At 31.2% G+C, this 17,452-nt stretch overlaps 2 protein-coding genes across 2 annotated transcripts; both read right to left on the bottom strand.

Moving 5' to 3' along the window:
• Positions 1-4,916: 4,916 nt before the first annotated feature.
• On the bottom strand, positions 4,917-14,778 carry LOC107948803 (uncharacterized). The gene is made up of 15 exons (XM_041110910.1): positions 14,517-14,778; positions 14,320-14,397; positions 13,300-13,391; positions 13,188-13,221; positions 12,955-13,090; positions 11,974-12,075; positions 11,823-11,891; positions 8,098-11,731; positions 7,719-8,021; positions 7,533-7,638; positions 6,792-7,449; positions 6,518-6,614; positions 5,731-6,427; positions 5,552-5,653; positions 4,917-5,394 (listed from the first exon to the last, which is right to left on the bottom strand). The coding sequence occupies exon 8, from the start codon at positions 10,424-10,426 to the stop codon at positions 8,699-8,701; it is 1,728 nt and encodes a 575-aa protein (XP_040966844.1). The 5' UTR covers positions 10,427-11,731; positions 11,823-11,891; positions 11,974-12,075; positions 12,955-13,090; positions 13,188-13,221; positions 13,300-13,391; positions 14,320-14,397; positions 14,517-14,778; the 3' UTR covers positions 4,917-5,394; positions 5,552-5,653; positions 5,731-6,427; positions 6,518-6,614; positions 6,792-7,449; positions 7,533-7,638; positions 7,719-8,021; positions 8,098-8,698.
• LOC121228041 (putative inactive serine/threonine-protein kinase At5g11400) lies at positions 12,005-17,201 on the bottom strand. The gene is made up of 6 exons (XM_041111164.1): positions 17,141-17,201; positions 16,774-16,823; positions 14,517-14,699; positions 14,320-14,397; positions 12,955-13,090; positions 12,005-12,075 (listed from the first exon to the last, which is right to left on the bottom strand). Exons 1-6 carry the CDS (start codon positions 17,199-17,201, stop codon positions 12,005-12,007), a joined length of 579 nt encoding a protein of 192 aa, XP_040967098.1.
• Between the last annotated feature and the right edge of the window lie 251 nt (positions 17,202-17,452).

Below are 17,452 nucleotides of genomic sequence, written 5' to 3'. Positions count from 1 at the left end.
TCCTTTTTCTGTTCTTCTTCACCAATTAAGGGTTTAGCATTGAATAAGAAGACAAGTTAGAAAATGTTTTAAGGGTTTCTAACAAGTGTGGGGAATTAAGGGATATTAGGTATATTCTATAACAGCTACATCACATTCCCATTACTATGTTAACGATTAGTGGCAAAAAAAACAAACCTGAGTGACAATTTGTAACATTTTATAGTTAGAAGATTAAAAAAGAAATATAAACATAATTGGGTGACCTCCTATGAAATTTACTCTTTTTAGTATGGTGATAAGTTTTGCGTGCAGCAATTTAAGAATATGGCAGTCAAGAAATTGAGTGAAACTGCTTTGAAGGTATTGTATATTGGTCATGGAAGAAAGGACAGGCCTACCTTCCATAGCATCAATTTTAGCCGTTACTTAGCCTCTGAAATTCACAGAGCCTACCCCATCTTGTCTTCTTTCGGTGAATATTTAATTTAATAAGAAAGAAGCTTGTTATTTTCAATTTGACTACGGATTCTGACAATTTCAGGATCTCATGAAATTTGATTAGCAATTAAATTGTCATCTTCATATATTTGTAATTTGTCAGCTTCAATTCTTTTGGAAAATGAAAAGCTTATATGATAAGTAAATTTGTATAGACCCTAGACTAACTCATTATCTCATTTTATAGGTCTTTTATTTTGCCCTTTCTTTTAGGACTCAGTCTACCTTCTGGCTTCTCACCCAACTAATTAATCATTCAGATGAACTTTTACATCCTTTATAACTTTTTAGGGTAAAATATAATACGGTTTTCTCTCACTCAATTATTTAATTTTATCATTTTTAAGTACTTAATTATTAGTATTTTTTAGTCAATTATTTATAAAAAATTTTAAAATGATTATAATTTATCGTTTTCTGTCACTAATTAACTAATGTAAAAATGAAAACAACGAAAAATCTAAGATAGTTAAAATTAAACCGTTGAATGATATTTTGTAATTTTTCATTATTGAGTAACTACTAATGTAGTTTACACTTTTTTTATAACCATAAATTGTTGTAATCCGTTTTCAGTTTGACTCGGGTTAGGGTAGTATTTAAATAAAAATACATAGAAAATAAATTCACTTCCACTTTTTTCAATCACTTGTTAATAATTTAGAATAAATATAAAAATAAATTATTTTTTTAAGGGTAAAAGATAAAGTATTAAGTATGAGTATATTAGGGTTTGTATCTAATATAAGTATTGAGTATCATTGACTCAATTAATAAAAATATTATTTTTAAATGAAATTAGTAAAAATATAAATTCTTTTTTATTTTGAAATATATAAGTATAAAAGATGTAAATGTTTTTACGGTGCAAAGTAATTAACCATACATCAATTGAAAAGGCCACGTAAAGAATGTTGTCTTGTACTTTGAGAATATTTAATGTGGTACCTGAACTATTAATATGTGGTTTATTATGGAACATGTATTTTTATAAAATGTTTAACGTGATCATATTTATACTTTAAAAATGTCTAATGTGGTACTTGAACTATTAATATGTGTTTTATTATAGTATCTGATGCTGCTAAATTGGCCAATAAAAATTTGATACAGGGAAATTCTTTCTCAAATCATCAAATCTACATGGATAATATATCATTACGTGTAAAACTAAATAAAACAAAAAAAAGTTTTCCATTTAAAATAATATTTTTAATTTATTTTTAAATAATATATATATTTTTTTATTATTCATGAAAGTACCGGTATTTTCATATAAGTTTAGTATTTACTTCTTTTTTATTAACCATATGTTTAGTTATTTGTTTTTTAATTCAACTTCTTTTTTGCCTATGTAGTTTTTCACTTAATGTTATATTATTCACGTGAACTTGATGATTTAGAAAAATTTATATGTCGAATTTTCATTGACTAGTTTAGCAATTCACTAACTTTGTTAACAAGTACCATAATAAGCACATGTTGATAGTTCAGATACTACATTGAATATTTTCAAAATACAAGTATCACGTTATATATTTTATGAAAGTACATATACCAAATATTATATTATCCCAATAATATATTATCTTTATTAATAATTTTCACAATTTACAATCCAATTTATAAAATTTCCAAATGATTTCTGGTTTTTTCACCACTTCCAGTTTTTCACATGAAAATATCGACTTAATATATGATTTCGATACATTTTTGTATGTTGGGGTTATTTCGCATTAGAATTTATTTCCTTACTCAGGGGCTGGCAAGGGACTCAGCCTCCATAAAATATAAAATTTTTATTTAGCCTCTTAATTTTTTTAAAATTTTTAAATTAATAAAGGTAAAATTGTACTTTGGCCCCCTAAAATTATAAAAAATTGATTTAATCTTTTAAAAATTATAAAGATATAGACTATAAAAAATTAAAATTTCATTCAGCCCCTAAAAATATGTTCTGACTTCGCCTCTGTTCTTACTTCAATTGAAATAATGTATTTCAAGTTGAAATTATTTTGAAAATATATAAATACTAAAATAAGCTTATATTAATTATAAGATAATAAAAGAATTGTATTCAAAGGTTGCACTATCTGTTGAACCCAGGTCAGTTTGGATAAAGTGTATTTCACATTAGTTAGTATTAAAATTTTAATAATAAATTGATATTTCAAATTTAAATTTATTTACAATAACGTATAAATATTAATATGATTTTTTATTTTTGTTATAAAATAAATAGATAGAGAGTAAAGAACAAAGAAAATAGGAGAGCAAAAGAGAGAGTGTATTTTATTGATCAATCAAAATATTTACAAAACTTCTCAAAAGTCTCTATTTATAAGCATAAGAAGTATAAATGAAGTAAAGATCTACTTCTAGTGACTATAAGAATTTAAAGTATATCAAAACTTATCTTGATCTTGATATACATCCACTTAATAAGATATCCAGAACACTCCCCCTTAGATTGGTAGATAATGTGACTCGTTAAAACCTTACTAAGATAAAAACCCCGTGGGAAAAAAATCTTAGTGAAGGAAAAAGAGTACACATATCTATAATATGCATAATATGTTATCTCATTAAAAACATTACCAGGAAAATCCAATGGGACAAAGGGAAAAAGAGTACCGTGCATATTTACTTCCCCTCATGAAAACATCACATACTTTCTCACATTTTACGTATTCAATCTTGAATACTAGTATTTCAAATGACTATTTGAATGTATCTGCTAAGCATTTATATTGCCATTCTTTTAAAAGTCATGAGTGGGGGAAAATTTTGGGGGAAATATATTGTGATCTCTTGAGGAGTTTCAACAATAGTTATAACAAACTTTAATCATGATTCTTCAATAAAAAAACAAATAGGTATTTTGGACTATTTTACAATCCTCCATCAACTACTATTTACCACATATGTTCAAATTATTTTAATTCATAAAAATGAAAAAATTCCTGAGAATTTTAATATGCTTCTAACATCCTAAATCCTTCAAGGATTTTAATATAAACTTTACTATATAGTGGTTCATAAAAGGTTGTAACAACAACCATTAGACGCAAGTTAAATCTTTTATAAATTGTCAAAATAATATATCTAAAGTTTATTGCATCCACCACAAAAGAATATTATATATTTTCATAATACATGCTAAGACTTAGCGAAAAACTTAATATTATTAGTCTGCTTTCGCAAAACTATTTCATTTGCACCCTCACTGGCTTTGTACCTTTAGATATTTGACTACTGGTCCAAAAACTCCACGAATTTAATTGTACTTGAGTTACTTCTTTCTATTTTGATCAATTTATTTCATATCTATATTTCTCAATAGATTTATTCAAGATCCTCCTTTTATTTCATTATTTCAATAATAATATTGCATGCAAAATCATTGTCGGCCATTTCTATTATTCGGTTCCATATTTTCTCGAATTAACACAACTTATTGAGATATCTTATTTTCATTATTTTAATCTTCAGCTTCAGGTACCTGAATCTCTTTTAGAGTTTTACTTATTAGTTATGTTTTAGGTCTCTTTTGGAGCACCCACCTCCACTATATGACCATATGGAAGAAATTTCCATCTTTGGAACCCATCAATCTATTATATATTCTAACCACTATAGAAAAACAGACTTTTAGCGGCGTTTTTTTTTTGCCTTTAGCGGCGTTTCTAAGTGCGCAAAAAACGTCGCTATATGCAACACCACAAAAGTTCGCGGCATTTTTTAGAAAAAAACGCCTCTAAAAGTATAGGTCAATAGCGGCATTTTTTATAAAAGCGCCGCTAAAGACCAGGACCTTTAGCGGCGCTCTTAAAAAAACGCCACCAAAGACCAGGACCTTTAGCGACGCTTTTTTAAAAAACGCCGCTATAGACCAAGAACTTTAGCGGCGTTTTATAGACCTGTAATTTTAGAGGCGCTTTTATAAAAAATGCCGCTATAGACCTGTACTTTTAGCGACGCTTTTGTAAAAAAACGCCGCTATAGACCAAGAACTTTAGCGGCGCTTTTATAAAAAACGCCGCAATAGACCTGTACTTTTAGAGGCGCTTTTATAAAAAACGCCGCTATAGACCTGTACTTTTAGCGACGCTTTAGTAAAAAAACGCCGTTATAGACCAAGAACTTTAACAGCGCTTTTATAAAAAATGTCGCTATAGACCTGTACTTTTAGCGGCGCTTTTGTAAAAAAACGCCGCTATAGACCAAGAACTTTAGCGGCGCTTTTATAAAAACACCGCTATAGACCTGTACTTTTAGCGGCGCTTTTTTAAAAAACGCCGCTAATTTGCCCAGTTTTGCAATATGTATTTTTACACCTATATCCAACCCTCCTGCAAGAAATTCAATAAAAAACAGCAAATATACCATGAAATCCAACCCAACCAAAACATACAAATTTAGATAATACAAAATTATACGAAAAATATATTATATAAATTGGAAATGAATATTCAAAATATTCTTAAAATAATGTTAAAAGTTACAAGAAAACATGTCTATGATGGCGGATTTTGAAATTGGTGGAACATAGTCATCATAGACTGAAGCTGCTGCTGGAGTTCATTGTATTTCCTGTTCTGCTCCGCCTCCCTCGCTGCTGCCTCCGCTCTAAGTTGAGAAATTTGCTCATCTGTGCTAGCTTGTATCTGAACTATCTGATCTTTTAACCTCTGAACTTCAGCTTGACTTTTGACTCCCGGAAGGCATGTATTGATGCGAGGTGGATCCAAAATATTGGGTCGGGTTAACACCAGATCCTTGAAATCTAACCCGACCATACCTTTCAGGACCCAAAACTTCATTCATAATTCTGTTGTCAATATCCTCAAAATTAACAGAACTATCAGTCGAAGCAGTCGCTTCATACGCTGCCTTCTTATCTTTTTGTTTCTCCTAATAAATCAGTTAAAGAGTTAGAAACGAAATATATAATAAAAAGGAATACAACATAACATTATTTAAATTACACTAATAAAAACGACGAATTAAAAAATTATAATTAAATATTATAAATATTTATAATGAATCAATTTTTATTAAGTAAATATACCATAATTTCTGTAGCCTCAGATGACATCGGAGTTCCATCTTTTTTCCTGTGCGTAATGTCAAAAAGTTGAAGGCGTCCTACTTTTTGACCAGACGAGGCTTCCTACAATATAGTAGTAAAAATATTATTTAATAGTAAAAAGTTATTAATACTTGATAGATTTAATAAATCCATAGTACCTCGGCCTGAGCTACACAAGCAAAACTTTTCGACCCTGCCGTGTGCGTAAATTTTTGTTTTTGCCTGCTGCTTGTTCCAACTCGCTCACGGTCCTACATAATGAAATTATTATTACGTATATAGTAAATACTATAAATCGAAAAATTTATAAGAGTTTGCAAGTACATAATACCTCTCCTTTCTTCGAATTCCAAAATCGAACCACATCTTCCCATTGGTACCTCAGCATTCCTGGTGGGACATTTTGTAATTTTTCTTCGAGGCTTATGGGTTTTTTAAAATATTCTTTTTTCAAAATGCTTTTATTGTCTCTCCATTTTTTACCCAATGCCTTCTTGATATAGGCATCATAGACCTCTAAAGCAAACCTATCCTAAAAAACACAAGTTTAGGAAGTAAATATAAATGAAACTTAAACAAAAGTATTATAATTACATAAAGGTTTTGTTACTTTAATATTAGAGAGAGCTTGATTTTTATTGCTATCAGGCATGTTATGCCATGATTCGTAGTTGATGGGCAACATATTAGCATTTCGTGCTATAATCCCCAAATAGCCTGCTAAAAGTCGAGCTTCTTGTCCAACAGGCTGACCATGGCTGTTTCTAGTTACTTTGACACGCTCGATAGAATTTAAGTTATATAAATCTGTTAGGAGCGTACGTCCTCGACCTCTGCGCGTCCCACCATTTTCAGCTGAAAAATAATAAATTATTACTATATTGAAATTTAAAAATAAATCAGTAATAAAATTTAATACAATTTGTAAAATAAAATTAACATTACTTTGAATTTCCACAGACTCGTCAAGTGTCTCCGGCACGCTTGAAGATCCAACAACTGTCTGCTGTTCAGTACTTACTTCTTCCGAATTTGTAGTATTCTGTACAATACTAAGATCTCTTAATCTTCTTCTAGGCATTTTTCATGCAACACATAAAATAGATAAAATTTTAGTAAGAAATAACAACAATAGTAAATATAAAATAGTTAAATTATATAACATGACCAATGTTAATATTGTAACATTACATATAAATAAAAAATCATAAAATCTTACTACATCATAAATCGTAAATATCTTCTTCTACATCCTGACGAACCCATTGAAATTGTGTACTAGTACTAGGGATATTTTCATCTAAGTCTTGTTCTGGAAAAGGCAAAGTTTCTGATCTTTCACCGATGTCATCTCTACTTCCATTCCCCATGTCAAACAAATCTCTAGGGGTGTTTCGGAGTACAACGTACTAACCCTCATCAATTGGATCTTTCGAGTAAAAAACTTGTTTAACTTGAGAAGAAAATACATACGGCTCGTCTATCAAATGTTCTCCAGTGTGAATTAATCGAGAGAAATTCACCATTGTAAAACCAAACTGATCATTTTTAATTCCGCGAGCAGTATTAGCATCAGCCCAATCACATCGAAATAAGACAACTTTCCATTTTCCATAATAATCCAACTCAATAATGTCGGTTAGAAGTCCATAATACTCCACATTTCCCTCGACAGGATTACTGTCTCTAGCACTAGCGTAACTTGTAATTAAAGAATTAACAACTACTCCACAATTTTGAGTTCTCCTCAATCTCTCGCGATATTTGGTATGAAATCTGAATCCATTCATGATGAAGCCACTATATCTTTTTACTACTCGATTCGGACCTTGGGAAAGCCATTTAACTTCGTCATTAACGATATTCCCACTCCAAACCTATTGAATCGAAAGTAAATTGAGTAATTATAAATGTTATGAGAAAACATTATTATTTGTCAACAAAATGTTGAGTTGCATACCATTTGGCTTAACCATTCATGAAAAGATTTTGCGAATAGCCTATTAATCTCGTGATGTTGTAATCTTCGTGAGCGTGGACGAGATCTTAAGATTTGTTTGCACTCACTATGTTAAACACATGTTTAATTCGTTAAAAAATAAACAAATCAAAAAAAGAAGAATATTTATCATATTCTAGAACTTACTTGCGTAATTGTTCAAGTGCATCGTGGTGGAAAAGAACATATCTATGTGCTTATATCCAAGATCGGTCATCTAATTCTACAATTTCAACCTTGCCGATTGGTTCTCCATAACTTTGAAATAAATAAGTTTTGTCCAAGTTAGGATCATTGAGTCCGGCATTTCTACTTGGTCTGTTCAATCTTGTTTCAACATCTAAATATCTAGAACAGAATGTCATACACTCCTCTGCCAAGTAGCCTTCAGCAATTGATCCTTCCGGATAACGCTTGTTACGGCAATAAGACTTCAATTTGCTTAGGAACCTAAACACCATATACAACATTATCAAAACTGGTAACTATAGGTATAAAGGTGAATGCCTTTGAAATAAATTAGCACCTTTCAATTGGATACATCCAACGATAGAAAACTGGCCCACCAATTATTGCTTCACGAGGGAGATGAATGACAAAGTGCACCATAATAGTGAAGAAGGAAGGTGGAAAGATCTTCTCCAAATTGCATAATGTCAAAGCGGCTCAATCTTGTACTTTTTCAAGTTCTTCAACATTCAAAACTTTGCCACAAATTGCTTTCATTATATTGGATAGCTCAATTATACAAGACGTTACCTTCTTTGACATACAGCACCGTAAAGCAACTGGAAGTAGATCTTGCATCAGGATGTGATAGTCATGTGATTTTAATGAATATAGTCTTCGATCTTTAAGACTTACACATCGAGATATACTAGATGAATACACATCCGGAACCTTTATATCCTTCAACACCGTGTAGAACATTTCTTTCTCTTCCTTTGACATTGTAAAAATTGTAGGCGGCAACCAATATTTTCCATTAGGAAGTACTTGGGGATGAAGATCACGCCTAATTCCCATGTGAACTAAATCAAGTCGACTTTGAAGATTATCTTTTGATTTACCATCGACGTTCAAAATTGTCCGGATGATGTTCTCGCAAAAATTCTTCTCAATATGCATCACATCAAGATTGTGGCGTAATATGTGATGCTCCCAATAAGGCAACTCAAAAAAATACTTCTTTTCTTCCACAAGTCCGCCTCATTAGGGTCATCCTCCTCGTCAGATTCATCATCAGATTCATCCCTCGATCGTCTATTTGTTTGCCTGTTAGATGGTTGATTTAGCTTCCCGTAACTGAAATCCATATCTTTTAACATGAATAAGATTTCAGATCCAATGGTCTGCTCAGGAGCTTTTTTCAACTCTTTAGTACCGTCAAATAAAGCCTTCTGAAATCTATATCTATGATTTTCATCTAACCACCGACGATGCCCCATATAGCAAAACTTCTTCCCATTATATAACCACTGTGAACACGTTTGAGCAGCACAACAAGGACAAGCATAACGTCTTTTGGTACTCCAACCCGATAAATTCGCATATGCCGGGAAATCATTAATTGTCCACATCAAAGTAGCACGTAGGTAAAAGTTCTCCTTTCTCAATACATCATACGTCTCAACACCCGCCCATAATTGTTTTAACTCTTCAATAAGTGGCTGCAGATATATGTCAATATCATTTCCGGGGCCTTTCTCTCCGGGGATAATCATAGATAATATCAAAGAAGATTGCTTCATGCAGAGCCATTGAGGCAAATTATAAGGAACAATGACCACAGGCCAAGTACTGTACGAGGTGCTCATGATTTTAAAAGGATTAAATCCGTCAGATGCTAACCCGAGCCTTACACTCCGAGGATCACTTGCAAAGCTTGGAAATTTATTGTCAAATGATTTCCATGCAAAAGAATCTGCAGGATGCCTTAATAATCCATCATTCGTTCGTTGATCATGATGCCATGTCATAAACTCAGCTGTCTTTGACGACATGAATAGCCTTTGAAGCCTTGGGATTAGTGGGAAATATCGCAAAATCTTGTTCAGCTTCCTTCTTGACTGTGGCCCATATTCATCCTCATTAACATCTTCTGCATCTCTATTCATCCAACGAGATTTACCGCAAACATGACAAGACTGTTGATTTCTCCGATCACCCCAATACAACATGCAATCATTTGGGCAACTATGAATTTTGTTGTACCCAATGCCCAAATCTTTTATCACTTTCTTCATGTATTTACATGATTGAGGGATTTTTGCAAATGGGAACATTTCTCTCAAAAGCTCTAACAGCATTGTCAAAGAGTTTCCGGTCCACCCTCCCAAACATTTTAAGTGGAAAAGGCGAATATAGAAAGACATTTTCAAAAATTTTGATCCCTCATAAAGTTCTTCATTCATTTCACCAAGTAATGTGTAGAACTTCGCCGCTTCTTCATTCGGTTGTTCATCCGGTACACTTCTTCTCGTTTCCATAAAAGTATTCCCACCGATATTATAATCATCAGATGCAACATAGTTTGGTGGAAATGATTGGAAACTTTCACTCCGTATATTAAATGCATCCCGCATCATACCTTCCATGTCATCTTCTCTAACATGCTGACGGTAACCACTATAAGGATAACCCGGATTAATCGTAGAAGAGGCTTCACTAGTTGTACACTCTCCATGGAAAATCCATTTTTTATACCCCCGAATGAAGCCATCAACAATTAGATGTTCGTAGACAACTTCACGATAATGCCAATAGATATTGCCACACTTCTTACACGGGCAAAGAATCATATTCTCTTGGCTTGAATTGTGAAATGCAAAATCTAAAAAAAGATTGCACTCCATTTTAATACTCGTTGGTTGCCCTTGAGAAATTCATCCAAGTCCTATCCATTTCGTAGTTGTTGAAGTTTAAAGTTGGCAATAAGTTTCACGGGTAAGTTGTTTATTATGTACGTCTTGATATGATATATATTTATGTTTTATGTAAGTTATGTAGATTATGTAAGTTATGAAATTTGAACTTTTAAACTATATGCTTTTAAGGAAATTATTAGATTAAACTACATGTATTAGTTAAGTTATGTAAGTTGTTATGTACGTTATGTGAGTTATGTAATTTATTTAAGTAATGATCAATATTAATACTATTTTTATAAGTAAATTGAAAATAAATTAAGGTTATATAAATATTCAATAGCGATAGAACTTTTTTCAATTCTTTTTGAATTTTTTAAGATTCATCATACGTGGCGTTATTACACCTAGGGAGGATCCATTATATCTTGCAGCTCGATATAAGGCAACCCGTCAAGTTTCCAGCCTATATACTTTGAATCTTTAAAATATTTAAAATAAGGAATGGACAAGCAAGCTACATATATGGTAATAAAATTAATTCATACTTAAGTTGAATCAAATAATACTTAAGTTGAACCAAAATATAAAAACTTATTCATACTTATTCATACTTCAAATAATAATTAATAATACTATTTTGATAAAAATTAGTTATAACTTTTAAAGACATTTAAAAATATTAAATATTAAAATCAAACATGTTTAATATAACAAAATAGTAATTTGAATATAATAATATCAAGAAAGAATCGTAATTTAATTTTTATAAGTAAATTGAAAATAAATTAAGGTTATATAAATATTCAATAGCGATAGAACTTTTTTCAATTCTTTTTGAATTTTTTAAGATTCATCATACGTGGCGTTGTTACACCTAGGGAGGATCCATTATATCTTGCAGCTCGATATAAGGCAACCCGTCAGGTTTCCAGCCTATATACTTTGAATCTTTAAAATATTTAAAATAAGGTTGGAGAGAATGTCAGATATTGTTGTAATTATAATGGACAAGCAAGCTACATATATGATAATAAAATTAATTCATACTTATTCATACTTAAGTTGAATCAAATAATAATTAAGTTGAACCAAATATAAAAAAATTAATTTGGAAACAAAATAGTTCTGCTCCAAACAGAACCAGCAATTAAATCTTTACAAAATCGCAACCCCAAAATATTAATTTTTCCAAAATCATCATGATAAAACTATTATTGATTACAATTTTGAAATAAAACGTACCTTAATAAAACGTACCTGGTCTACTCCACTCTCACCAGCAAACAGAGGCTGGAGTCCAAAAAGTAATATTTGTTAAGTAATTTAAAGTGAAAATGCATAGAAATAAGGAAAAAAATTTAGCAACGAAACCTGTACGTACCTAGAACAAATGTCAATGGCTGTGGTGTATTTAGTTGCACCAAATATTATTTCAGGTGCTCGATAGTACCTAGAACAGATGTAAGATTATAAGAGTAGCACCAAATATATTTCAGTTTAAGCAAATATAAAAACTTTATCTATATCAGTACCAAATATTAATTCGAAGATTAAATGGCAACTTCAGTTGAACCAATACTTGCAGGAAGCAGTAACTGAAGCTGTACACCTCAGCAAAATCTGGCAAAACTGCACTGTATAGAAAGCACACTTATCATCAATGGGACAAAGGAAACTTAAGGATGTGATGACAGTATCCCATAACATCTATACAATTTGATTTACTCAAACCAGGATGCCAATTGATAAAAAAAAAAGATGATACCAAAATGTAGATCTTTGACATATACTCAACTGATCTACACTTTGCATGCATTTTCTTTTTCTTTTTTTTTTTGAATTTAGATTAATAAACTACCAAATGATCTTTTTTTTTTTTGAATTTAGATTAATAAACTACCAAATGACACACCCTCAAGCAAAAGAAATAACAGCCAACAGGGGATAACTCCACTTTTCAAGTACATAAAGTAGGCTTCCAAATGTAAAGAAGGACCAGGACATAGAACGGGGAAGGAATGTAAAATTGATGCAATTGAATTCTGAAAGAAATGATTAACTTTGCTTGGTATAAATGTAAACAAATATCTAATATTATTACCCAGCCACAAAATCTAAGCAATACCAGGTAAGAAGAGCCACAAAACATCACTAGAAACTATAGGAGGAATAACAAAGTTGGGGTTAAGTGAACTAATGAAACACCCTTTTTAACCACCTATCTAAATTGATGTAAGTAAAAACTTGGGATTTTTCCATTCTTCCAGACTAAGTTTGAAGCAAGAAAATAATGCTCTTTCCCTTTCATCAGATAGCATATAATTTTATTTTCCATCATTTTCTGGTAAAAGAGTCTGTTCTAAAATCAAATGAAATTCAAGTTGACAAATATTAATCACCATAAATGTGAATGAATGATGTGAATGCATTAGTTCAAAAATATCAAAAAATATTATGTACAACCAGATGGAAATATAAAAGCATAAGAGGTTGTTATATATCTAACCACTTACTGCGGAAAAGGTGCTTTTCAAGGCTTCCACTTGCCATGTATTCATAGACAAGCAATCGATGCTCATCCTCACAACAGTATCCAAAGAGCTTCACAAGATTTGAATGGTTGAGTTGCCCTAGATAGTTGACTTCAGTCTGCAGAACAAAGAATCATATGCAGACCAAAGCAATCATATTCTACCTTGAACTGCTGTTCTCAATAAAAAAAACTGCATATAATAATATAACGTACCAACTTGAAACAAGTGATATAATCGAAATCTGGCCTGCAAAACTAGATTGATAAGCAAGTCTAGAACTTTTCATCTGAGCAAGAAGTAAAAGGTTATTGATAATAGCCTTACTCTTCTGCATAGTCAGGACTTTGTCAAATTTTAAGGCGAATATTTCTTTCAATAATCCTTTCATCGTTGCATATTGTTTCTAGAAAAATAATCTACAATCAAAAGCAAAGATAAAACGTATTAGAAAATCAAAACTAGATATATTTCATTCTGGCTTAATTTATTATATCATTAAGCAATACATCACATGTACATTTGTTAATCATGATTCTAGTAAAATAGCATATGCAAAATCATGAATAGCACACAATATGTGTCCCCTATTAGGTCCAAAATACAAATCAATACAAAATTCCAACAGGCAGGCTGCTGATTGCCGACTGAGTAAGCCAATGTATATAACATTCTATACACACTAAATCTACATTCCTGTACATTTAGAATGTGAGATTAAATGAAAATTTCCTAAAACCCAAAAAAACAAAAACATTCATATATATATATAGCACTGCTTACTAGTAATTTGGTATAGCAGTAAATGTCACAGGCAAAGCCAATAGGTAACATTTGACAGCACTAACCTACAATATTTCCACAATAACAGAAAACATAATATATAAACATATTCAAACAAGTGCAAATTATGGGTAAAGGAAGCAATTGCTAGAAGTTTATAAAAAGCTCCTTTCTTGAAACTTGCAACACATTGCAATCACAAATTCAATTAATTAATACAAACTAACCAACACTATAGAGTCTATGATATTACTACCATTGTGTTTGGTAAGAGAAAAATAAGAACAATAAAAGAAAATGAATATATTTTCACATTTCCTTTCCCCCAAATCAATCCTTTCAATTATGAAAGGAATCATTCGTGTAACTTAAATTAAAAATTTTATTTACTAGTTACGACTTCACTTCTAACCCTGTATCTCTCTCTATTTTCCATCTTTATACCAAAACAATGAAGGAAATATATTATTATTAATCATTCTTCCACTGCTCTCTATTTTACATATTTCCAGTCAAACAAAGATTTAGCCCAGAAGAAAAAAAGGGGAAAGACTGATGACTTACATAGTAATCTCTAGATCGACCTCTGAACTCTTGAGCGAACAAATCCACTATTGTTTTACCTTCCCATCGTTTATTAACCTGTGCCAAATCAACAATTAAAATCGCAAGTTTTTATTAGATAAGCAGAATTAGGGTTTAATTAGGGGTTTTAAAAAACTTGCTAACGACTGAAATCAGGAAAAAGAAAGAAAACTAACATGAGAGACGAACTCAAAGTAGTAAGGTCGTACATGGCGCTTCCCATTTAATTTACTGTTGTGAAAAATATAATCTCGTTTCTGAGTAGGATGAGCAGGCGACGGCGACGCAGCAGAGAGGTTAGTCGAGGGCGATGCACCAGGTGGTCCGGTCAGCGTCTTCGGTGGCAAATGGGTTGGGAACTTGGGGATGAAAATTTAGGGATTAAAGGAGAAGAGATGGAATGAGGGAAATTTTGTTAAGGGGAAAAAGAACAGCTATCGGGAGCACTGGGAATAAATTGGATGAAACTAAAACGACGGCGTTGTGGTTTAAAAAAATGATAGTTGTGGCGTTTTTTTAAAAAAACGCCGCTGAAGGTGATCTATTGGGGCGCTTACATGCTAGCGCAGCTAATTTCTTAAAATTATTGTAAAAATCAATTAAACCTATTCAAATTAAAATAAAATTTTATTAATAAATTACTGTTGCACATTACATATATAATAACAAAATTAGTTTATATAATTTTATAAAATCATATTTATTATTTTCATATAAAAATATTATTTTGATAAAAAATAAAAAAAAGATCTTTTTATCATTAATAACATTATGTGATATAAAGTTAATCATGGAAATTATGCGTATGTACTAAAATAATTAAATATTACGAAAATTTTATTAATACAAGCATTATTCTTTTAAGTATGTTCCGCATTAGTTGTTTAGATTTTTATATAAATGGCATACTGGTTATTACATCAAATTTTATTAATTTTGTTACATAAAAATTCAATGAGTGTGCCATATTCTAGTATGATTATTTTACTTTACGAATTCAAAACATCCATTGTTTCGAATCGACTTTTAAATAAAATTAATTGTAATTTTATAATTTATATCAATTTGAGTGCAATAATTGTTTGTCTATATAAATTAAATATTAAAAATATTTTTAGTTGAATCATATAAATGGAAAGAAAAATTTATAATTATAGTTATTTTTTTATTAAGTTGGTGTTATGGGTTAATCAAGTATATTAATTCAGTTGTGAAATTATTAATTTACCCTCTCACATATAAATTAAGTTATAAGAATGTATTTATATATATAATAATAAAAATTCGAAACACAATTAACTTTATGATTATAACCAAAATAACAATTAATTTTTATATAAACTTTTAACAAATATACGAGTTAAATAATATCTTTTCGCATAGGAGTGTTAAATCTTAAAAAAGAAAAAGTAATTCTCTTCACATACTTTAACAAATTGAATACTAAACCACTTAATCTGTAAAAGCTAAAATATGAGATAAGTATTTGTACTTTTCGTAAAATTAAAATTTAGTCATTATATTTCTATTCTTAAGAATTTAATTCCTCTATGTTTCAAATTTCGGAATTTAAGTTTAATTTAACATTAGCAGAGTTTATAACCTAGCGCCACTAAAAATGCACCAATTGCGACGTTTAGGGTTTTAGGGGTTATAGTTTAGTGTTTAGGGCTTGTTAGGGTTTAGGGGTTTACTATTTTAAGGGTTATAGATTAATGTCTTATTTTTTTCTTTGGGGTTTAGGATTTTAGGTGTTATATAACTTTTAGTGACGTTTTAGCAAAAGTACCGCTAATGCTCTGGTCTTTAGCAACGTTTTAGCAAAAGCGCCGATAATGCTCTGGTCTTTAGCGGCGTTTTAGCAAAAGGGCCGCTAATGCTCTGGTCTTTAGCGGCGTTTTAGCAAAAGGGCCACTAATGCTCTGGTCTTTAGCGGTGTTTTACCAAAAGCACCGCTATTGCTCAGTTTTTAGCGGCGTTTTTGTTAAAACGCCGCTATTTCTCTGTGTTTTACAATTTTTGCGGCGTTTATTGATAAAACGCCGCTAAAAACGCCGCTAAAGCCTTATTTTCCTGTAGTGAACTGATTGTCTTACTGGGACTTTGTAACACCCTAAACCAGGCCTAGATGTTATGGCTGAATTTGGGAATGTTACGAAGAAGGATTTTGAAACCATTCTTAACATGTCAAATTTCTCGTATTAGTTGTAGAGCCCAATTTTGGCCCGGGTTAAAAAAACAAATCCCAAATAAATTAAACCCACCCCCAAAATAAACAGTCCAACAACCAATTACAAAACCTAAACCCAACTACCCCAAGACCAATTTAGCCCAAATGAAACCCTGACAGCCCAAATCAGAAACGAAACAAAAAAAGAAAAAAAACCTTAGCTTCTTCCCCCTAAATTCGGTGCCGCACCTAGGTCTATTGACCTCTTCCATCGCCGACACTGTCATGGCTCCCTCGCCACTTGCACTGCCACCTGCAAGAAATTAAAAGCAGAAATGACAAACAAATGAAAAAATACTTTGTAAATGGCTATATAAGCCTTACAATGTTATGTTTTTTGGCTCTCTAGACATTGAATACAATAAAAAAAGGAGAGATTCAAATATCAAACAGAAATCTACAAAACAAATTCGGAGAAAAAACCAAGTTATAAAAGGGTATTGTTTTTTTCTCTGTCTTTCTTTTTATTTATTTTCTTTTTTTATCTACTTACATGTATACATCTATATTTTTGTTTAAAAATCAATTATATATAAATATATAAAAATAATAAAAAATAAAAATAATAACTTTTTGGAGTTCTAGCCACCACGACGGTGACCGACTGGAGCTCCCATCGGATTCTCAGCATCTGTAGAGAGAACAAGAAAAGGATGAGGTGTTTTTTAAAAAACGAATGAAAAAAATGAATTTTTAAAAAAAAAATCTAACTTAAATAGCCAATCAAAACGACGCCATTTTGGCCGGCCTTTTTAATGCCAAAACAACATCGTTTTGAGCCAGGATCCGTGTGTTGACCCGACCCGCCTCAGGGGATCCACGTGTTTTTTATAAAGGGCTATTTGCGTATTTAGCCCTTTCATTTTTTTAGTTTTACAATTA

The sequence above is a fragment of the Gossypium hirsutum genome, chromosome A04, assembly GCF_007990345.1.
Source record: "Gossypium hirsutum isolate 1008001.06 chromosome A04, Gossypium_hirsutum_v2.1, whole genome shotgun sequence".
In the NCBI taxonomy this organism is placed as follows: Eukaryota; Viridiplantae; Streptophyta; class Magnoliopsida; order Malvales; family Malvaceae; genus Gossypium; species Gossypium hirsutum.
Note: the sequence above shows the minus strand (reverse complement) of the source record. Positions and strands in the feature narration are given on the sequence as shown.

What these genes read in the sequence shown, in the direction of transcription:
- LOC107948803 (XM_041110910.1), bottom strand. Translation starts at nt 10,426, where the DNA reads ATGGAGTGCAATCTTTTTTTAGATTTTGCATTTCACAATTCAAGCCAA.
- LOC121228041 (XM_041111164.1), bottom strand. Translation starts at nt 17,201, where the DNA reads ATGCTGAGAATCCGATGGGAGCTCCAGTCGGTCACCGTCGTGGTGGCT. An exon ending in ACTTTGAGTTCGTCTCTCAT is followed by an intron (nt 14,398 to 14,516) that starts GTTAGTTTTCTT and finishes GATTTGGCACAG; the next exon opens with GTTAATAAACGATGGGAAGG. An exon ending in GTCGATCTAGAGATTACTAT is followed by an intron (nt 13,091 to 14,319) that starts GTAAGTCATCAG and finishes TTTGTTCTGCAG; the next exon opens with ACTGAAGTCAACTATCTAGG.